Source organism: Pteropus alecto, unplaced genomic scaffold (genome assembly GCF_000325575.1).
Source record: "Pteropus alecto unplaced genomic scaffold, ASM32557v1 scaffold3, whole genome shotgun sequence".
In the NCBI taxonomy this organism is placed as follows: domain Eukaryota; kingdom Metazoa; phylum Chordata; class Mammalia; order Chiroptera; family Pteropodidae; genus Pteropus; species Pteropus alecto.
In genome coordinates this window covers 65,179,986-65,204,528 of record NW_006442484.1, presented here as the reverse complement: position 1 = coordinate 65,204,528, position 24,543 = coordinate 65,179,986, and the positions used below count along the sequence as shown (strand labels likewise).

The window sequence follows — 24,543 nt, the reverse complement described above, 5'->3', positions numbered from 1 at the left end:
GAAAATTAAAGAATCAATATTAAGGTTTCAATTACCCTCAAAATGATCAATATAGTCTACATAATCACAGCCAGTATACCCTCAGGGTCTAAAAAAAGAAATTGACAAGGTGATTCTAAAATTCACAAGGAAAAACGAAGGACTTACAATAGTCAAAACAAAGCTGAAAAAGAAGGTTCAAGGACTTATATTACCTGACTTCAAGATTTATTATAAAGCTACAGTAATCAAGTAATCAAAACAGTATGGTATTGGCCACAGGTTTTTAGTCTCGGCACTACTGACATTTTAGGCTAGATAATTCTTTGCTGTGGGGCTGTCATATTCATTGTATGATGCTGAGCAGCATCTCAACCTACCAGAAACTAACAGTATCTCCCTAGTTGTGTCAACTAATCTTCAGACTTTGCAAAATGTCCCCGGAGGCAAAACTGTTTCCAAGAGTTTAGAGACCACTGAGATAGACGATAGACCACTAAAAGATATCAGGGTCCAGACACTGGCTCACATATTAATGGATTTTTCATCAAAGATATTAATTCAATTCAATGGAGAAAGTATAGTCTTCTCAAAAAATATATGCCCCCCAAAAAAAAAAAGTCAATTTATATCTTGTACTATGTATGTAAAAATTAATACAAATGGATTAAGGACCTAAATGTAAACCTAGACATGAAACTTTTAGAAGAAAACACAGGAGAAAATCTTGGGTTAGGTAAAGATCTCTTACATACAATACAAAAGTATGATCCACAAAGAAAAAAACAAATTGGACTTCATCACAATAAGGAACTTCTGCTCTTTGAAAGATTCTATTAAGAGGGTGAAAATATAAGCTACAAATCAAGGGAAATATTTGTAAATTTATAATGGACTTGTATCTACAATATACTTTTTAATCCTCTATAGGAAGAAAACAGTTCAATTTAAAAATTGGTGATTCAAACAGACATTTCACTAAAGATTTATAGATGACCAAAAACACATGAAAAAATGTTCAACAGTGTTGGTCATTAGAGAAATGGAAATAAAAACCACAGTGAGATATTACTACACACCTATTACAATGCCTAAAATTTAAAAGCCTGTCCATATCAGATGTAAGCTAGAATGCAATGCACCTGGAACTCTTATACACTGCTGATAGGAATATAAAAAGTTACAATCATTTTGAAAAATCAGTTGAGAATTTCTTAAAAATTAACTATATATCTACCACATGACTCAGTCGTTCCACTCCTATTTACCCAAGAGAAGTGAAAGCGTATGTCCAAAAAAAGACTTCTATACAAATGTTCAGAGCAGTTTTATTTGTGATAGCCAAGAACTATAAACAACCCAAATGTCTATCAATGGGTGAATGAACAAATTATGGTATATCCATACAATGGAATACTACTCAGTAGTAAAAAGGAATAAACTATTCATTCTGTGACATAGATAAATCTCAAAATAACTATGCTGAATGACAAAAGTCAGATTTTAAATGTTTTCATTTTTATGAAATTGTAGACAAAGCAAATTGATCTCTAGTGACAGAAAGCAGATCAGTATGTTTGGAGACGGTGGGATAAGGGTAGTGGGAGGGAAAAGTGGGAATGGATTACAAAGGGATACTAGAAATTTTTGGGGGGTGATGGATATGTTCATTATTTTAACTGGGGTGATGGTTTCATATACATATACATATATAAAACTTATCAAATTGTACACTTTAAAATTTTGCAGTTTATTGTTATGTCAATTATATTTCAGTAAAGATACTTAAAAGAAAAACTTTGCTTATACTGGACTCTCGCTGTCTTCTGGTTTTAGAACTCATTTTTTATTGAGATATAATTAACATGTAATGTTTAAGGTGTACAGTATGTTGATTTGATAATTTATATATTGCAATATGACTACCATCACAGCATTAGAACACCTCTATCACATCATATAATTATTATTTATTTTTTTGTGGTGAGAACAATTAAGATCAGTCTCTGAGCAACTTTGAAGTTTATAATACAGTATCTTTTACTATAACCCCTATGCTGTACATTAGATCTTCTGGACTTTAGTTGCAAGTTTATGCCCTTAAACATCTCCCCTACACTCTTATACCCATGTATCACACTCTCAACGGTTTCCCATATTAACAATACGATTTATTTTTCTCATGAATTTATTTAGGATCCATTAATAAGTAAGGTTTTTTTCAAAATTCTGACTTTATTCCTGTAGTTTTAAGAATTCACTCAACAACAAATATTTGTATTACTTAACAACAGAATTCATAGCTAACATATATGTGGCAAAAGTATACCAAGACTTTGCCATTATGACTAAGTTAATTAAGTAGAATTACAGATACTTAGATACCTAAACAATACACCATTTAAGATGTCTAAAGCCTGAATCAGCTGATGGAGAAGAGTCAATCTTTCTGAAGAGAGAAAGATTTTCTATGGTCTTTAAAAATAGGCAGAGTAGAATAAAGCAAATAAGGCAGAGGGAAAAAATTAATGATCCCTCCTTTTTAAATAAATACTTCTGCCATTACTCCAAAAATATAAAGCTTTACTTGAAGATGTCACAGTACCAAAATGTGAGGAAAAAAGAATTATCTATATCATATCTCACACAGTGTTTCAAAATACTAATGGTTGGCTTCGTTGCCAGTACTAAATGCATATATTATGCTTAAACACTTTCAGGTTCCAAACTGAACATAAATCTCTAGCCAAAATTCTCAGGTATTAAAGTATTTATTCAGCATCTTCAAGATGAACAAAACTACCACTACCTCCAGGAAAAGTATAAAAAGAAACTAACAAGTTTAAGAAAAAAAGCACAGTATTTTTAATGAAAAAAATACATTTTAACAAAAACACTATACATTAAGTTACAATATATATATATATATACACACACACACACACTTTTTTTTAAACTGTTTTTAAAAACCTGGTACAAATTAAATGACATCTTTCTCATATTTACATGATGAAGTATGCATTCTGACAAGATACAAAGAAAGATGAAACACAGGCTGGCAGACCTCAAAATTAGAAACTTTAATGTAGGACCAGATCTCCAAATCTGTTTTCTATCACTTTTGTGACTTTTAGAAAACATTTACCTTGTATAAGAAATAAAAGCTTTTTTCTTTTAAGTTAACTACTTACACAAAAAAAATTAATACTGAGGGAAAAGCCCACCATGGCTGTGTTTATCTATAATTCACTGTAGAAGTTCACTTGGAGACTTGGAACATAAAAACTACAATGAAGAAACAAGCTCAGCTTATTTTGAATGTCCAACTTACTACTACAGATATTACACCTTGTAATAAATGATGCAAAAGAGCGTATGTCAAACTTTGCTGTAGAGTTGTTAGGAGAATGCCAAACAGATACTGAAAATTTTTATGTACTTGTCTTTATTACCCTGTTCATTTAAAAAATAACTGAAAATTTTAAATACATAAACATTTTTGAAGTGATGCTAAGCACCTTTAAAATACAATACTGATATAGTGTAATAATCAAACATGCATTTAGAGGACAAATGAATTTTTAAAAACTAATTTAGAAACCATTTTTAAAGCTACTTATTGAAATACTTACATGAAAATATTGATAGTTCCAGTTTCTACCTAAAAACCAAAAGAGTATACAATTAGGGATTTAAACCTTCCTTCATGCTCTTTTTTTTCTTTTGTTTTTTGTTTGTGGGGAGAATGCACTGTAACTGTCTGTCCTCATGATAAAAAACAAAAAAAAACAAAAACAAAAACAAAACCAGTATCAAAAGAGACATTCACGTAGAATGAAATCCAAGAAATATTTTAAAGTTATGTTAATTCTTGACCAAGTGCCAAAGTCTAAATCCTTGGACATCGCTCATGCTTATTGGTAACTGACTACAGTTTGTATCTTATCAAGCATTTCTCCTTAGCAACCCAACATCAAAAAAGAATGTCTCCAAAGAAATTAATTCATTTGGTGGAACATTTCATAATAAACTATTGTCATTAATGAAAGGTGAAGATCTATTATTTAAAATCTTGAAAAAAGTTTCCATAAAAACTGGAACCAACAAATGGGAAGAATATTACCTACAATACAACACTAAACTTTAATTTGGACTTATTCCCTTTAAGTACACACCAACTAAAAGAAATCTGGGTTTGAGGTCACTATCATATTTAAGTTAGCATAACATAATAGATTTGGCATTCTAACTCTATAAATGCCCACATTGAATATTTTCATTTCTTAGGAAAAAGAAAAACAAGTCTTATGAAAAATCATATATGTAACTTAATGTTAACTATGCATTAAATAGGGGTATAAATAACAAATTTTATGTTAAATAGGATATAAATCTAAAGAGCAAGGAATTTTAAAATTTCACCCACTTCTAATATAATAGTGCTTTATACTTATATGTGTTGTGCATTTGAAACTATTAAAGGGAATTAAGAATGGAAACTGGACTACCTAAGGCCAAAAAAAAATCATAGTCACGTAAAGCATTATGGTTAAATTTCATATTATATTCCACATGCTTTGAATATTAAATATTAATATCCAATTGAAATCCTTATTACTTTTAAATATACCCACAGATGGTCTCTAGGGGGGAAAAAGCCTTTAGGTTGACTTCTTGACAGTTGTAATTGACATTTCTAGTTTACCAACCTTCCAGAAAACAAAAGCTCATAATGAATATACTGATTAGTACTTATTCAGTATTTGAAGTAAATATACTTACTCAACAAGCAAATATACTTACTCAATAAGCAAATATGAACTAAATTTTAAACTATAAATACTTACCTTGAAGTCCTATACATTCTAATACCTTCAATTCAGTAAGAACTATGGCATAAAAAAATAAATCTAACTCAAATTCATTTCTAACCAGAGCTGAATTTTCAATACAAAATAGGAAAAATTCCTCTGCTATTAAAAAGTTCCCCAAATTATATGTAAACACCAGGGAATTCTATTATTCTTTCTGAATTTTCTCAATTTTTACATTTTTACCCATAAGTAGTGTTTTACCTACAATACTATATAAATCCATGCAATATACATTTATTGCTGTTGCTTATCTGATTAATTCAAGTTAAAATTCTTAGTACTTACAAAGATCCTTTAAATTTCTACTAGATGACCATTAGTATGCTATTGGTTTCTAGTTATAAGTATAAAAATTAGAATGGAAGAAGCTAAAATAGAAATACACAGTTTCCACAGATGTGAATGCTGGGCTTTGTGTTGTATGTAAAATCTACTGTTTTATCTTTCCAAATGAGACAGACCACAAATATGCTCTCACCTCTCTGCCAATTTAAACATTTCACAACTTTAAACAAGGAATAAGTTCTTTGAGAACTTAAAAAAGTCATTACATACACACACACACATACACTCACACACAGTATTTTTGTTGTTTTTTTCATCTTTTAAGAGCCAAAATTGGTATTTCCAGGGGATGAGTTAGATAACTATTTGTGTTCAGACTATGTCACCATGGATAAGTTCAGATGATCTTTAGAAACACTGGCCTATCAGAGACTCAAAAAGCGTAAGAATCATACAAAATAAGAGGAGCAAAATATCTCTTAAGGTAAAAATATGGAATTGGCAACAAATATAGCAGTTTTAAATCAAAGCTGCTCATCAAACCAGTCTTCAGTCCACTTATCATAATGCTGCTCTTTGACAATATTCACCTTCTTTTCTATGATATCACCAGAAGTCACCAGAGTTGTAAAATTCCGAAAAGCTTCAGAAGTTTATGTTGCAGATAATTTCTTAGAGTCCAATTTTTTTTTTGCTTCCACAGACAATGCTGGTTCTTTGGGTTCTTGCTTAACTTGAGTCACAGAAATGGTACCTTCTGGATTTTCTTCAACTTTAAAAGCAAACATAAAAGAAAAACCCTAAAGGTTAGTATCATTTATAACACTGGAATTTTTAGAATTATATGAATTTAGAAGCAAGGCATAAAACAGTAGTTTGGAAAAAAGAACCAAGTAATTCGGAAAAGCAGTTGGTGTATTTGAGAAGTCAGTGCTTCTGACATCTTAACAGTCATTCATATTAAATTCCTTCAGTATGCTTCTAGTAATGCAAAAAAGAGACCAAGAAAACTATAAAGTTAATCTCTTCTAAAGATGCTTTGACAAAAAATCAGTCCATAATTTAATAAAATTATGAAGAATATTTCATATTTAAACTTGTCTTTAAAAATATGTATCAATAAAGATCAGGAAGCCTATCATTAATTGAAAATAATTTGTTTTACAAACAGCAAGCATATGTATCATAAATTTGAAGACATGTTACCATTCCCATATGGTTTCCATATGTGGTCATGTATGAAGGAAAATGTTCCTTCCCTAAAGAAACTTCACTACATGAGTACTTTAGAAAAAAATATGCCACATCTTAAATGATAGCTCTGACAGCTGCACAAGCTTTGTGTTGGCTTATCTGAAATATTTCTGAATACGTGCATCATTCTGATTTCAAAGTACTTATGACCAAATTAATCTAAATTAACCTAAATCTAATATACCTGCAGCACTATTGTGAAGTGAACTGGCAGGTGAGATACCTAAGATAAAATCTCTCTCTCTCAGGAATATCGGTTTTTCAGTTTCTACAGGGACCCAAGGTTAAAGGGACCATATTTGCCTAGAAAAGTGTGAACACATCTACTCCTTGTCACAGATGAGTGTGCTGGAGTTTAACCCAAGCCACAGAGAAAACAAATAAAGGATAGATTTGAATGACCGTGAGAATAAATAGTCAGGAGAAGTAGTCCCTCAGATCATGAGCTAACTTACTAAATCATGCAAGTTCAGATTAAAAGAGGGTCTCCTTTAAAACAATCTGAAATTAGAGGTCCCAGAAATATTTAGGCACAATACAGAGAGGAAACTTATTAGAATGGAAAAGAAGCTTTGGAGGCAGATAGATCTACGTATAAATTCCCACTTTGTCACTTACTAGATATGATTTTTAGGCACTTACTTAACTTCCCTGAGCCTTGGTTTCTCCATCTATACAGGATGGGACACCATCAACTATTTCATGGAGTTGTGAGGATTAATTCATGTATATTCCTTTTCTCTCTCTTCTATTAAAGTTCCTCAATAGTGACAACTGCCACAGCACTCTGGATAAATTTTCTTAAAAGTATTACTTCCAACAAATTTAAAAGGCAATAATTCTTTTCTGGAAGGAACTATCTCACACTTTTCTTTATCCAAAGAATGATGATGAAGAATGGAGAGAAAATATATGTTCTAAGGAAAATTTCTATGAAGATTTTTGCTCTTCAAAGCAAAAATATAAGTCTCCCCACAAAAGTGCTTAATCCAGAAAGATTTGTGGGCAAATCTTTCATAAGTCAAGTAGGAGTTAATGAGTTTATTACTATGTTGACCAGGTTTGTTACAAAGTGAAGGTATCAAGGTCATGGATGAAACCCAAGCCTCCAAGTTTTACTAGTTCCTTTTCAATTTCCATAGAGCTCAATATTTAAGCCTATAACTCGAAATCTTTCTCTTTACCTTTATATCTGCCCACTTCATTCCATTTTTCTGTGTATCAATTTTTCCATATTAACTTTTACAGTAATTTTCCCTTTAAAATTTCTCTAATGTTTTCACACAATTAAAATGACCTTCGTGATCTCATATCACCACAGTTTTTTCATGTAACACTAGGTAATTAGAGAATGAATAATTTCAGTAGAGAAAAAATTTTGAAGTTTAAGTTATTAAAACTTACACTCATGAATTTTTTTCCTTTTCCTCGTAATTTTACTTGATTTATTTATGTTACAAACTCACTGAATAGAAATGACAGTTTTTTTTCTGTAGTGCAACAGTGATAATAGTCCATAAGGAATAAAAAAAATAAAATCATAAATTGATTTTAACTTACTAAGAGCTGGGTTGTTGCCTATAATCTGTATTGGAATGGTGTGCACATTGCCCAGTAGAATCCGATGAACATTTCCTTCCAGGTTCTCTGTATCCTCAACATCTCCAACTTCCACCAGCTGATCCATTGCAACCAGAGTTTGATCTGGTTCCGGAAGGTTACCCATGGTAGAGGCGACACTATTGTTTTGGGTTAGGCATGTATCTGTTTGAAGGCTATGACTTTGACCAAGCAGTAGAGAATTATTATTCATTACAGCACTTCCTACTGAATCCAGAAGTCTTGAAGGACTGGAGGAGGGGTGGTTATTTACTGGTATCAGAGCCGGTGATCCATCAGAAGTGAATCTTGGTTGCAACTGCAAACCCTTTTAAATCAAAAAGATTTACATCAAAATGTTTGAATTTACTATATACAATTTTCTTATAGGATATGTTATTCTTTTGACATAAAATTGGAATGAAATTTACGTAAGAGTATAGTTGCTAACAAATATTGAAGACAGAAACAAGAACCAAAGGAAAAGTAGTACAACTAATTTTTATTGCATGCATAGTCAACTCAAACTTTTTCAACATATTATTTAACTTATCATCTTAAATCAAGATACAAGTTAGGAATTAATAATTAAAATATCTTTGATCATTATTAAAATTCTATAACAATTCCATAAAATCCCTAATAAAAGAAGAAGAGAGACTGAAGAAGAAAGAATAGGGCCTCAAATTTGGCTATTTTACTGAATATCTACCTGTAGTTGTGTGAATATTTTTGGCTGAAACGAGGAAAGTGAGGAGAGCAAGTGGGCTGGTTCTGGAGACAAAGAACCCCTTGTCTGATTTGTTTCCATTCTGGTGGTAGTTGATTCCCCTGCTGAATTTCCTAAATCATATAAAAAATAAACTATTAAAACAAAATAATATTTATGGCTTCTAGGATACTACACTATATTACAACCCTTACTATCAGAATTGGAATAGGAAATAAGGTCAAAAGTTTAAAAAGGTCTTTAAGAAGTTATCTAGTCCACTATTTCCAGAATGTGGTAGATAATCAGAATCACTAAGGGAACTTTAAAAATATATAAGTTCCTAGATTCAACCGCCATTAATTTTAATGCAATATATCTAATATGGAATGTAGGAAATGGCATTTTTTTCCTTGAAAGTGTCTCTCTACATCTGTATCTCTAATTGAGTCCATTTTCCATGCAATGATAATGGATTACATCTAAATTTCTCTATCATCTTTGGTAGCTCTAGTACCTAGGACAATGCCTGGTATAAAGTGGGTCCTCATAATAATAGTATTAAATTTCTTTCAATAACTCATGTGGGAATAAATGAGTAAGAATAAAAATATCTGTTTTCTTAATATCTCAATTTTTAAAGCAAATTATCTTTAGGGAATTTGCTTCCTTCTCGTGTAATTTTTATGTTAACCCAAATATATTCATCTCTTTAAGACAACCAAAAACCAATTATTGACAACTGGCTTTTCTCTGTAACCTTCCACATGCTATTTAATGCTGTTTCTAAAATTCAATTTCCTCATCTGTGAAATGAGGATAATAAGAGAATCTTCCTCAAAGAACTGCTGAGAGGATTAAACATCACTCTTCTTGGCTTCTTCATTTCTAATTGTCCTTCTACTTCACTTTGCTGTAGTCACCCACTATTATGATCACACTCCCTGGACTATTCTATATTCTATATCTACAGTCTCGAATTCAAACATCCATTCTCTGATTACAACCTCTTATTCTTTCACAGATTTTGCTCAGGTATTCCACACTCAATTGTTCTTTACCCGCATGTGAACCTTAAATCAACTGATTCCTTAGTTTTCTTCAGGTCCATCAAGCTTCTTTCTTAATAAAATTCTCTCTCCATCCAGCTTAGCATCCTGTATTTATAATTTTCGTCACTCTTGCAAATATCTTTACCTTCCTTGCCTCTCTGTCCTTTGGTCATACCTGCCTGGTAAAATCCTAACTCTGAATGAAAATAGCTTCCACTGCTTATACATGTGAAGCCAAATGCCACTGAAAAAGAAACTCACTGCTACTACTAATACCAATTCATGATCATCAACCTCAACAGGACCTTCACCTATGTCTGACCTTATTAAGATTCTCTCACTTTATATTAGGGATGATACCTAATCTCTATTTTCCTAAAATCTTGGCCACCCTTTCTGAGATCTTCTCTCATTCTTAGCACTCTTACTTAAGGAGAAGAGAAAAATATCAGAAATTTCCTCAACCTCTCATCACCAAAGCTATTAGTACCTTCATCTTCATCTATCTCTTCAGATCACTCCTGAGCTTCCCTCAACCCCACACTCCCTTCATAGCAAAATTCTTGAAAAAGTGGTCCACACTGTCCCTACTTCTTCATTCATCTCCTATTCACTCTTCAACAGCCCCAGTATGGCTTCTTCCCAATCCATTCTATTGAAAGGGCTCTGATACACAGGCTTTCCAAATCTGATCCCATGATTTTTTTCTCTCCCCTGAAGCCATCAATACCCTATCCTTATGCCAGTGCTGCTGAGCTCAGTAGATGCCACTATCAGTCTGTTGCTCATGGAAGAAACTCAGGAGTCACCCTATATCATTCCCATGCTTTTACCTCCCATACCTTCAATGGATAACCAAGGCCTTTGAGTTCTTTTTTAAGTAACTCCTAAATCTGTCCAATTGTAATATAAATGCTACCAACAGTAGTCTAAACCACTAACACCTTTCAAATGGATCACTAAAAGGGCCTCCTAAACCTGTTTTGCTTATCCAGTTTTATCTCCAAGCATTACCTATGCTTAAAACTACACTAACTTTCTTAAGTTCCTTGAACATGACAAGCTCTTTCTTGCTCAGCCTTTGAACATGCTATTTCTTTAATTGGCAAATTCTTATTCATTCTTCATTTTTTTTAGTTTAAATACCACTTTCTCAAGCATCACTTCCCTACTGCCTGGACTAAGTTATATGTCTCTATCACTATTCCCACACAATTTTGCAAAACTCTCTCATGGTACTTTTCATAATAGTAATTAATTAGAACACATTTGTTTAGTGTCTTTTGCTCTTGCTCAACTTTAAATTCAATGAAGAAACTTGTTGTTTTTTTATGCCCAGCATTTCTTACAGTGAGTAAAATATGTGCTGAACAAATGAATAATGCTAAAGAATTTAAAAGTTATTATGTAGGCAAAGTGACTCAAAGGTTAATAAGTAGGAGAATAAAGAAATAATTGTACTATATATAGTTATTCACAAATTTATTCTAAAGCATTTATTTAGGTGTTAACTTTTTAGCAGGCATTATGCTATGAACTAGATATATTAATTTGAATAAAATATAATCCTTGCCCTTGAGTAGCTCAACTCATAATGAAAGACACAGATGTGATAAACAAAAGGATACCATATTAAATACAAGAATGAATATCTAACTTTATGTAGGAGGTGGAGTTGAGAGCACTTAAAGCCAAGAGATTGCTATTTGAATAGTGAGTTTGCCATGCAGAAGAGGAGAAAAGACATTTCCAGAATGGAGAAAAAAAGGGCTGAAATAAGCTTGGACTATTGAGAGAACATAGGAGTAAGAACATATGAGAATGTGCAAACCATACAAAAGGGACAATAGTTTCCTGGAATTAGCCTAACTTTATAGTATACTGTGCTATAGTTATCAGACTCAAAATTTCAATCATAAAGAAGCATAAAAGCTGATTATAGGAGGAAATTTAAATAACAGGGATTATTTTGATAAATCTTAACATAGTTGCTCTTGCCTCTTTGGGCCATGGTTTCTTTATCCATAAAATTTGATTAGATAATATCTTAAATGTCTCCTAGTCTTAACATTGTTTGATTTTATATTTTAAAGGTATTTAAGATAACCTACCTTCTGCAAATGTAACTGTCACAGTCTCTCTGAGAATATTCCCACTATCTGTAGTCCATTGAAGCTTAAAAGGGAACATTTATTTCAGTGAAAATAATAAAGCATTTATACTGAAAAGCTATTGTAAAATATCAATACAACTGTCATATTTTATTCACTCATAGTATAATTGTGCTTTATTCTGTAATTACTCTCTTCACTTGTTCATATTCTAAAAACACAAGTACACTTCACTATCCAAATGCATTAGCTTCCCAAGGTCAGATAGCAAGAATTTGGTAAGCAATGTAGGACCAGTGCTAACCCAATCAGTTTTTGTTCCTGAACTCTGGATAATGAATAATTAAGAGTTCTGGATAGCAAAAAATTGAAGCTCTAGCTTTTTAAAAAATCTAAATCTATTCAGTTACTGAATTTGGAGAGTAAAAATCTGGAGAACAAAGAATATTGCTACTGAGATTTTGATAACATAATTGCTGCCGGCATTACAATTAGTAGTTTCTGGGTAATTATATTAATCTCTTCAGAGTAGGAAAAATTTTTATAGAAATGACCAATATTAAGGGAGAAAGTACAGTATGAGTTAACACTGATATCCATAGATGACATATAGAACTGACATCATCACTTTGTGTGTTCAAGTCTTAGCTAGTTATTTACATTTATCCATATATTTAAAAAGAGAGGGTGATATACACAGCCTGTGACTTAATAAATGACAGTTAAATGAATAAGATATACTTTTTACAGAGATAAAATTGTTGATTTTAAAATATATATATTACTACTGTTATTATCATCACAGTTGGAAAAAAAATTGATTTTTCTTGAGAGTGACAAAAAAATTTAGTCCAATCACCTCCTGAGAGTTCATAGTGTTTACATTTTAAGAAAAAGATACCACTATTTTAATTCTATCACAGTTATGGCCTAATAACAATCATTCCTAGTAGGCCAAATAGAATAGAAGTTGAGAAAGATTCTGTAACAAAGCAAGGAATTATAGTTATACCGTTGCTGGAATAATCTCTGAGTTATATACATTATCTCCATTTCTCAAGGATTTCTGTACTTCATGGATGTGATTTTTTATATCATTCACAGTTGGAAAAAAAGATAAATTATGTCTTTCAGGTACTTCATCAGGTTTGAAGAGTTCCCTTTCCACAAATTTTCTGTGGAGCATATAAAATGGAGTAAAACATAAAGTCTTTAATCAAATAAGTGAAAGGTTCTCTTTTAGCATAAACTTCCGTAAAGCATGGTTTAAAACTTTATAAGTAATTTACATTTTTCCACACAATAAATCATAGAATCTATGCAAATTAAAGAAATGGAATATTTACATTGGTTAAACACCTGTATATCTTAGAATAAGCTTTGACATTTTTATGAATTTAAAGAAATCGCTATTTTCAATTCAAGTATATTTTTGAATGCTTATTATTTTAGGTTCTGTACTGAACACTTCACATCAAGTATCTCCTTTAATACGTACTATAATCCTATGAGGTAGGTACAATTAGCATTCCCACTTTAGAGATAGGGAAACTGAGGGCTGCAGAAGTTAAATAATTTGCCCCAAATTATACACCCACCTAGTAAGTAAGAGAGCTTACACCTACACCCAGGTTATGTGCATAAATATTATAATGCTTCTAAAAGGCATTAATAAATATCATATTGCTTCCAAAAGGCATTAATATCATATTGCTTCCAAAAGACATTAATAAATATCATATGAAATATGATCTGCTAGCATTTTACAAGTAGACAAAAGAGAAGAATAGAAGGTGGCATTACCACATAATTGTATAAAAAGAGATACATAAAAGAAATGATAAAGTTCAATATACATGTGCTTTGTGCATTACATTCGGTAGACTATATCACAGAGCTGTCTTATACCTCTGTTCTTAAAATTCAGGTTTAGTAAATAGTGGATGGTTTTATCAAATTTTGTCTTTTCTAACACTGCCTCAACAGAAATAAATACAAAATGTCTAAGAAAGCTACTAAATAAAAAAGTAATGTATTCTTATAATTATTTCTTAATTATAAGAAATAATCTTAGGAAATACTCATTGTGTTGTTCAGATCAGATTATACAATAACCAGCATGAATAAGGTTAAGTGCCAGAAATCATGGCAAAAAGCACATGCTATAGAGTTAGACCTATATTTCATACTGCCTCTACCTCTTAAGCCAGTTATTTAACCACTCTGAGTCTCTATGTTCTAATCTGCAGAAAGGGGATAAATATACCAACTTCACAGAGTCATAAGAATAAATGAGATCATGCATATAAAGTGCTTAGCACAATAGCTGGCACAAACATGGTAAGTACCACATGATAATAATAATAAATTGTTATATCCTAAGCATCAGTAAAATTAGACCAGAGTACTACATACAAAATTTAATTAGACAAAGAACTATCTATGTTCTTTTGCAGTAATAAAATTTAATTCCATCTGAAATAAGCTTAAAATAAATACCTTGGCCTAGGTTTAAAAATCTTTGGTTCTACAAAGGATTTTTAAATGTTATATGAATATAATTAAATTCATATATCATTTAGAAATAGTCCAATTTGCCAAATTTGAATAAGGAATATCTCAAATGAGTAATTCAAATCATTCTCATGGCTTGCCAAGCCTCTGCTAGAACATGATCAGTCCGTAAATAAGCTTATTTTAATAAATTAATAAACTATATTCCTTATCTACTCTGATGGCATATATCCTAGAAAATGTCTACAATGTTAAGTGTATTATTTAAACCAACAAACAAAAATTAAAAACAAAAAATTTTTCTACTGTACCTTAGCTGTTTCCTTACTGCATACACTTGTTCTATTCCCTGTGATACTAATTCTTGAATCTTATGTGCTACTTGAGGATGTAGACGTGAGGGTAATGTACAATTCTCATCTCTAATTGCAGTCTCCTCTTCTTCTAGGGAGGACACAGGAAAAGGGGAAGGTGATAAAGGGAGGGAGGGGGTCTCTAATTCGTGATACTGATGAGCTTGTTGTGTAGGTAACTGTACATACCACCTGACAAAAGAAAATATTTAAAATTACATTACTAGGCAAGGTCATAATTACTTATGTTAATATTCATCAAGAGAAAGAATAATCTTTTAAGAAAAATTATATATGACTATATCATATTAAATAAATATAAATAAAAATGTTATAAATAGTCTACAGCCATGCCGCCCTGAACATGCCCAGTCTCATCTGATCTCAGAAGCTAAGCAGGGTCAGGCCTAGTTAGTATTTGGATGGGAGACCACCTAGGAAGACCAGGTGCTGTAGGCGTTAAAAAAAAAGAAAATTATAAATGAGTTAAAAATAAATAAAATAAACAAATAAAATTTAAAATGTTCTCTGATTAACTCTTCTTAGTTTTAAACCCAAGTAAATAAAAATCTTTATAAACTTTTACAGACTCTTACTATGGCCCTAAAGTTAAGGAGGGTACAAAATTGAAGTATATATGAAAATAGTATTTTAAATTTCATAGTAAGTAAATTTTACCTCAAAATAATGAAACTTTTACATCATCATCTTTTGAATTTGTATTTTCCCATTCTTCTACCATTTTGTCCCCAGATTACAACTTCTGTGTTGCATCTATTATTCTTTGAACCAAAAAGTAGATATAATTCAGAGTCTGTCAAGATTGAGCTATGCAAGGGACTCTTCTCTGACAGGAGCTCAACATACTGCCTCTACAGTGCTCCAGCTCCTGTAGTCTCATTGAGCAAGACAACGAAAATGTGAATGCAGGTCTCTCGTAGAGTAGTGGAGTGTAAAAAACAGATGATAAGAAAATGAACCGATCTGGTAGGATATTGTTTTAATTGATGTTTTTGTACAAAATGCGTCAATGACTGATATTGCAGGAAATGGAGCCTACTTAAAATGCAATCCTGAACAGAAGGATCTAATTACTGACTATTCATTTTTCATATATCTAAAAGTTTTTTTGAAGATCACAAAGAAACTATATTCCATACTATTAACCTTATTATATAATTGCGAATTCTTCAACTAGACTGACACATAAAAGAAAACAAAAAAGAAAGCTATTATTTCTTATTTAAGATGTTATAAAAGGTATGGAAGGGAATTTTATGTAGGGCTTAGAATTCATTTCTGGCTGCCATAAGTTTTCAAAGATGGGTTTAAAAATATACAAGTGACGGCAAATTCAGCTCCTAGCAAGTATCTGAAAAAACTGTTAAATACATAGTAAAATATTTTCCTAAATATGTATTTTTCATTTTGGGAAAAAACTTCTATATGGTATACAGAATGCTTTGTGATTTATCCATGCTATCTGGCAGATAAACTCAATGGCTCATACAGCAGCAAGTCATTTTAATACCTGGGGAACTACAAGTGAGACATCTACCATATAAAAATTACTTCTTAATGAAATAATTAGAAAACATAATTTTTCTTACAGAAGGAATTCTTGCAACTGGAGCTAATTAATTTGTAAAACAAAAGAACTATATAAATGTCATACCTAAGAATACCACCAGCATCTACCAAGTTCTTCTTTAGCATGTTAAAGGCTTTCTCTTGCTCCATTCGAATTATTTTCCTATCAATTTTGGGGTCTGTAGGAACTCTGTATTCAGGAAACTTTTGTACCTTTTTAATGTAAATCCTTTTTATAAGGGAAAAAAAAGAATCTGTATCATTATATCGTAATCTCAAGAAAACCTAATTTATCAACCAGAAGTTTACTTGAAGCATTAAAGTTTAGAGGAATTCAATTAATCTAGAAAGCATTCAGAAGATTATGTGAAAGATATGCCATATTCTCAGTGCATATTACTTAGCAAATGAACAATAAACAAGACTTTAGTAAAAATATCTAAATATTTATAGCATATAGTATACCACATACTATAATATTATGTTCTCCAATAGTTTTTTATTTACTGGTCTACTCCATCAATACATTAAGTTCCCCATGATTGAGTAAAATCTTACAGCTCTTTTAGCTTCCCTCCTTCCATGACACCCAATGTAGTGCCTGGGTCCAGAGCAGATACTCAAAAAAGTACTTATAAAATGATAGAGAATAAAATTATTTCTTCACATAGAGATTTTCTCCCAAATTATATGTAAAGTTTTAGATTTATTACTATGTGTAAAAAGTGGCTGAAAGTTTTGTTTCATGGTCAGGTTTAAATATTGCCTAAACTTCACCTTGTCAGATTAAACAAGAATCTGAACTGGCTTTAAAAACTTCTTGAGATGCTGAGGTTTGTGATGTAAGATGTGATGCTAAAATAAAATGTTTCAAAGATCAACTAAATCCAACCTTTACATGTTATCTTTTTAAATTTTATTTTATCTTATAATATATAATATAAAACACTTTCAATGTCTCAAAAAAGAATATTAGTAAAAGATATTATAAAAATATTTTATTGGTTCAGTTTTCATTCTCCCAGAACAATAACTATTCTGTAGTCCTATGTAAAACTTACTATGTTGGTTTTTTTATACATTGCTGGTATGAACTAGTAAAATCTCTCTAAAAAGCAACTTTGCAATATCTGTCAACATTTAAAAAGAATATAACCTCTGCCCTAGCAATTTCATTTCAAGGAATTTATCCTACTAATATACCTGCACAAGTATGCAAACAGGTACAGTGTTATTAACTGAAGCTTTATAAATAATAATAAAGAATACTTTTCAGAGCCTATATGTCCATTATTAGAGGACTAATTAAGTAAATAACCATCCATAAATGGAATAGTATATGGCTATTAAAAGGAAAGAATCATGAAATTAATGTATATGAAATTAATTATATCTCAATTTTATAAATAAGTAAATTAAAAAAAAAGAAGAAGAAGAAAGAAAGAACCAGTGCTTTTACATACAAATATGCAACCAGCTTTGAGATATACCAGGAATGAAAAAAAGCAAAGTGTAGAGTAGTATATGTCATTACATTCACACTAGTATGAAGCATAATAGCAGTGCAGTTAATAACCACGATAGGCACTTATAATGGAAATGAATCAATGTGAATCCGTATCAGGAAAGAAGGTACACTACTACTTAAGGAAAGAAAATGTTAGTAAGCTTTACTGATATCTTCAGCATTTATGAGGGGAAAGCAGAATGTATGTATACACACATGTGCGCGCGCGCACACAGACACACACACACACAATATCTTTGGAAGGTTACTCAAGAAACTGGTAAGAGTTGTTGCCTTAAACAGGGACATAGGGAGCTGGGGTAAGAGGAAACTTAAGATTTCACTGTATTATTTTTTGGCACTGTTTAAACTTAACAAAAGTGTGCATATTAGCTATTAAAAATAAGTACTTAATAAGAAAGAAATAAAAGAAAATAAAGCTTACCGGGCTGGACAAGTAGCTTTGTAGAGCTGAGAAGACCTGCTTTCCTGTTCACTGATCTTTTTTAACTGGAAACCTTTCCTCCGTGGCCCATATTGACACTCCATTACCACCGCTCTACTACCTGTGGGCCAAAATCAACTATTGATATTAATTCAAGTATCCATCTGTTCTGAATCTGTCCAGATTAAAAATAACTTGGTGGTGGCAATGTCAAAATGTGTACTTTCGATTATGCAACTTTCAGAAAACATCAATAAGTCTTACTAAGGATGTACAAACAAATTCAAGTTTATTGTAATATTTACCAAATGTATCATAGTATGGTAAGGAAATTAGCCAATAGCACATTTACTTAATGTCAACTGGTATTTACATATGTGTGATTTTAATGAAATTTACCATTTTATAAATAGAAATTAGCAAATACTATATTTGTTAATAAATTTTAATGTCATTTAAATTTTTATTTCCTTTTTATTTATTTTCTTTTTTCTATTTGGTCTGTTAGTATAATGTGATAACCAGCCACTAACATGGCTCCCAATAATACCTGCCTCTTAGTATTTATGTCCTTGTATAATTCCCTCCCCTTGAGCACTTGGGCTAGACTTGTTAACTTGCTTCTAATGAATATGGGCTAGACTTATTAACTTACTTCTAATGAATATAACAGAAATTGACAGGATTTTTAAATTTTATTATTAGTTTCAAGTATATAGTACATTAGTTAGACATTTACATAGTTTATAAACAATCTCCCTGATTGCTCTTTCTCTCCTCTGGCTCTACCTACACCTAGCCATTACATTAATGCTAACTGCATTCCCTGTGCCATGCTCCCCATTCCCATGACCACCTATCACCTCCCTCTACTCTGGATATCACCAGACTGTCCTCTATATTTGTGAGTCTGTTTTTGATTAGTTTCTTCTTTTTGTTCCTTAGATTCCACATGTAAGTGAAATCACATGGTATTTATCTTTCTCTGTCTGACTTATTTCGCTAAGCATAATAACCTCTAGGTCCATCCATGTCATTGTGAATGGTAGGATCCTTCTTTTTTATGGATGAGTAACATTCCATTGTATATATGAATCATAACTTCTTTATCCAATCGTCTGTTGATGGTATTTAGGTTGCTTTCATGTCTTGACTATTGTAAATTGTGCTGCCATGAATATTGGAGTGCATAGATCTTTACAAATTATTGTTTTGATTTTCTTTGGATAAATACCCAAAAGTGAAATTGCTGGGTCAAAAGGTATGTCCGTTTTTAATTTTTTGAGACATCTCCAGACTGTTTTCCATAGTGGCTGTACCAATGTGCAATCCCACCAACAGTGTATGAGGGTTCCTTTTTTCCACATCCTTGCCAGCACTTGTTGTTTTTGATTTATTGATGATAGCCCTTCTGAGAGGTGTGAGGTGATATCTCATTGTACATTAATTTGCATTTCTCTGATGATTAGTGACCTTGAGCATCTTTTCATATGTCTATTGGCCATCTGTATTTCCTCTTCAGAGAAATAACTGTTCAGGTCTTCTGTCTATTTTTTAACTGGATTGTTTGTTTTTGTTGTTGTTGAGCTGTATGAGTTCTTTATATATTCTGGATGTTAACCTTGTATTAGATGTAGACAGGATGTTATTTTTGATATTAGGTTATATAAAAATACTGTGACTTCCATCTTGGGTATTCTCTTGCTCTTGCTTGGATTGCTGCCTTAGGACAAATCGGCTGTCATATTGTAAGGCAACTCTGTGCAAGGAATAACTCACGTAGCAAGGAATAAGGCCTGCCAACAGCCACATGAGTTGGCTTGGAAGTAGTTCCACCCCAGCTCAAGCCATGAGATGACTGCAGTTCCAGCCAACACCTTAATTGCAGTCTTTTGAGAGAACATGAGGCAGAAGTACTTGCTAAGCTGCACTTTGAGTTCTGAGCTACAAAAACTATGAGATAATAAATGTTTGTTGTTTGCAGCTATCAAGTTAGGTTCAATTTGTTACATAGCAAAAGATAATGCAAATAAGTAGATGTGAAAACTATACAGTTTAAGATTTTAAGTTGAATATCCTATTCTATCTAGGGTACAGCAAACTTTTTAAACATAAAACCAAAAATACCAATCCTAAATGAAAATATTGATAAAGCTGATATTAAAATGTAAAACTTCTATTTAAAAGACACCATCAATAAAGGTAAAATGAAAATAATAGTTTGAGAAACAGTATTTTATAATACATACAAAAATATGCAAAATATAAAGAACTACAAATAATTTTTTTAAAAACTAAAGTGACAACCACACAGAAAAATGGGCAGAGGCTATCAATAGACAATTCAGAAAGAAAAGAAAAGGATATTAAATGAACAAATAAAGAGATGTTCGACTTCAATAGGAAATGAGGAAATGCAAATTAAAATAGTGAAATACTACCTCGCACTCTTCGGATTGGCAAAAATAAAAAAATTTGACAATATTCTAAAACAATTGAATCCACTGATCAATCCTAACACCACAAAAAGATGTTGTATGTAGATTGCAACAACGAAGTACACAGAATCTATGAAGTATTCTTGCAAAATACTTTTATGAAGATTAAATCTTCATTTAGTCAAGCCTCTAGATCTAAGTTTACAGGAAATACAGGAGATAGAAGAACATGTTAAACTACACCACAGAGAGAGAATCAGCAAAATCCAGAATATGGCAAACTCTACAGAACAAACTACCTGGGGAAAAACAGGAGAGAAATTTCTAGATGAATAGAAATGTAAGAGATATATTAACCAAATGTAATCTGTGAAATTTGTTTGGATGTGAATTTGAACAAACCTATGGAAAAAGAATTATGAAATACGTGGAGAAATGTGAACATTAGACATTTAGAAATTACTGTTAATTCTTTTAAAGTTGATAATGGGATTCTCATTATGTATTTAAAGAGTACTTACCTTTTAGAGATATAAACTTTAGTAATTATAGATGAAAATAATATGATAGCTGGAATTTGCTATAATATCATCTTAGTGGTGGGAAATGAGAAAGTGGATAGGGGCATATAGTAGGCAAGATTGAGCATATGCTGATACTTGTAGAAGCTGGATGATGGATACGTGGACTCATAGGATTTCATACATTATTACCTCTACTTTGATATACATATGAAAACTTCCATAATATAAAGATTTTGGGAAGTCTGACAATGGTTAAGGAATAAGGTAAATGTGGGAAAGGAAATTCCCATACATTGATGAAAGGAGTAAAAATTGCTATACATCGTCAATCTTTTACATTCATTTCTTTATCTAAACAGCTCAAAAAACAAAATTTGGGGAACTCAGTTGGCTGCAAAACCTGACCTGAACTTTCTGAGCCTATTTACAATCTTAATTTATTCTTCTTAGTGTGATCATCTGTAAAGTATTACTATATTTGATCATGTATTATTGACTATAGAATACTTCCTATAAGTATTTTGTAATATTACCATATTATAGTACCCAAATACAGAATTCTAAAATATATCTAGCCAAAAAAAATTTAGAGAAGAGATTCTGGATCTGTACAACCACTTTAGTGAGCAATTTGAGTAAATCCTGTAAAGATGAAATGGGAATATTTTACAGCTCAGCAATTCCACTTTTAACACATACTCCAGAAAACTAATTACATCCTTTCTATAAAAAACATATATTGTGAAGGCCTGGCTATTGCATTCTTTGTAATATTTAAAAGATGGAAAAAAACTAAATTACTGTTAGAAAAATAACTGTGGTTTGATCATATGCTGGAATGTTATAATAATTAAACTGAATTAACTAGGATCTATAAGTAACAATATGGATAGATTTCAAAAAATAAGGGTGAGTGAAAATTTTACATAATATCTACAGTTCACTATGTATATTTTTAAATATTCAAAATAATAAACTACATTATTATAAATACAAATATGTATGGTAAAGTATAAAAACACAGACTGGAGATATACACACCAAATTCATGTAGTGGCTGCCTATGAAGAGTTAAGAAGGGGATTAAAACTAGGGATGGGGGAAATGCTTCATTTCTTTTACAGAATACTGATAAACCTGGGCAGAAGGAGTTACATTTATCTTATTTTCCTCTAAGTATTTCTCTTTACTCTCAGAGGTTCAGGATGAGGCTGCAACTCTTCCAGCTGAATCAGTACCCGCATAGTCCTGAAATAAATCACTTGTTTTTAGGTTTTATGTACTCTGACTAGTCTTAGGGTGAATCTCTGGGAATTTTTTGAAACTCTATCATTTTAGTAAACACTAGCCCAGTGTTTGAAAATACACGTGTATATAATACACCTGAGAACCTTAAAATCGAGAACCTTGCTATTAGAATTCTATATAATAATTCCTGATTTTATACAAATTCTATACAATAACTCCAGAGTTATAAGCGATATAAAATGGACACAAATTTGTCCCACAACACAAATCAAGAGAGCAAGAGAGGACACCTGTATTGGATGAAGAAAAAAATAAAAACCAAGATCTATACATATTTGAAATAATAAAATTGCTTATTGTTTAATTTGTATTAAGACTATCTGGAGTTTCAATAGTTTTATTTTCTATTTCCAGCATAATATCTGAAGAGAGAATGATTTAATATGTTAAAATGCAATTTTACAACATAAAATAATTGGTTATATTTACTATAAGTTTTCTTTTCAGTTTAACATAAGTTTTTATCAATTAACATTTAGTTGTCATCTACCAAAAAGAAAATGTATCACCTTAGGAAAACCACATTTTCACAGTGTATCATGGCTACTGATGAGCTTTTAAATAAATCTTTTAAAAAGTACCTGCATTGACAAATGGGATTCCATCATATGGGACATACTGGGATTTCCACATCAAACGTGAAGCTGGCTTGGCTGGGCTAGGAGATTGGCGGGTTCCCCAAACACTCTGTGTTTCCTGCTTGTGAAATGTTAAGACACTTTCTAATTCAGTCTCACTTACACAGTAGCCACGGTATGAATCTCCAATTTTCTGCATGTAGTAAAAATTAAATAACAAAATTATTAGCAAATATGTTTCATTGTACAAATAATTTAATGAGGTAGTTGTCCAAGATGAAAGACTCATCAGCTCTCAAAAAAGAATGTTGTTTCTCCCCTCAGATCAATGGTCTATTACAACCAGTGGGTCTGATCTGAATTCAACCAGCTTCATCAAATAAATATTGTCTAGGTATTTGTTAGAGAATGCCAAACTCACTGCCACACTATCTTATCAAAACCTTGTTTGAGAGAAATTATATTTAGGGAAGATAGCTTGAAGAACATATCGTGTCCAGATATTTAAAATTCTACTCTTGTATCCAACCAGATAGGCATAAAACTAGCCACAAAATACTGATTCCCTATGGGGCTTCTTTACTGAAATTGATTTTGATAGGATGCCATGTGTCTATCTGAACATCTGAAAACTGGGATGGTATCTCATATAAAAATGTCAAAGAATTTGCTCCTTACAACGATTCTTTTTATGAAGATCCTTCTTTGAGAGAAATTCCTGTCTGACCTTAGTACCAAAAATAGTTAATGGTTTTTTTTTTATTTTATAGAAATCAGCATAATTACTTTTATCAAATGGACACAGAATTTAGTAACTAACTAGGTTTCCCTTTTTGAATGTGCTTAGATAATAGACAAGTGTGTATGTCTACGTATACACACACACACACACACACACACACACACACACACACACACTGACATACATATTGTTCATTAAGATACACATTTCTAACTTCTATTTTATGGTTCCATTCTTGTTAATCTTTATTCTTTCACTCCACTTTTAACTTCCACCTTGCTATTTTATGTATTTTTGTAAGCTGTCTTAAATTCTTTCCGAAATAAAGCAAGGTATAAATAAATCATGTAAATAAATTGATATTATTTATGCACAACCATGTGAGTATCCCTCACCTAGAGCAGAAGCTTTTCCTATACCAACAGAGAAAATTGTTAAATGTGATCTCTTACACTGAAATGCATAGACACCCAGAAATGACTCCATGTGTGTTTCTCTCTTAGAGAAAATAAAAGTAGAGATGTGGGAGCAGGGATCTTGTACCTCCTCATTAGACTAAATATTTTACCTTGCAAGAATACATTTAATGAAGGAAGGTAACAAAATACTGTTGTGGCTGTACTTTTGGCATAATAAAAGATGATGTAATGCCAAAAAATTCATTATCTACAATTTTCCCTA

General features: G+C 31.6%; 1 protein-coding gene and 1 pseudogene across 6 annotated transcripts in view; one reads left to right on the top strand and one right to left on the bottom strand.

Moving 5' to 3' along the window:
- CARF (calcium responsive transcription factor) overlaps positions 1-24,543 on the bottom strand; it is a 56,192-nt gene that overhangs the window by 5,368 nt on the left and 26,281 nt on the right. For 3 of the 6 annotated variants that reach the window (XM_015596683.2, XM_025039450.1, XM_025039449.1), the window contains 9 exons: positions 23,124-23,313; positions 18,273-18,393; positions 16,406-16,549; positions 14,689-14,922; positions 12,876-13,038; positions 11,864-11,927; positions 8,704-8,834; positions 7,953-8,319; positions 5,441-5,910 (listed from right to left, as the gene is read on the bottom strand). In XM_015596683.2, the coding sequence (XP_015452169.1) occupies positions 5,792-5,910; positions 7,953-8,319; positions 8,704-8,834; positions 11,864-11,927; positions 12,876-13,038; positions 14,689-14,922; positions 16,406-16,549; positions 18,273-18,393; positions 23,124-23,313 (1,533 nt within the window). In that variant the 3' untranslated portion in view covers positions 5,441-5,791. Of the gene's footprint in view, positions 1-3,407; positions 3,641-5,440; positions 5,911-7,952; positions 8,320-8,703; positions 8,835-11,863; positions 11,928-12,875; positions 13,039-14,688; positions 14,923-16,405; positions 16,550-18,272; positions 18,394-23,123; positions 23,314-24,543 lie in introns of those variants that run through there. The other 3 variants (XR_003042934.1, XR_003042936.1, XR_003042935.1) reach the window with 2 other exon arrangements.
- On the top strand, positions 15,071-15,189 carry LOC112470649 (annotated as a pseudogene).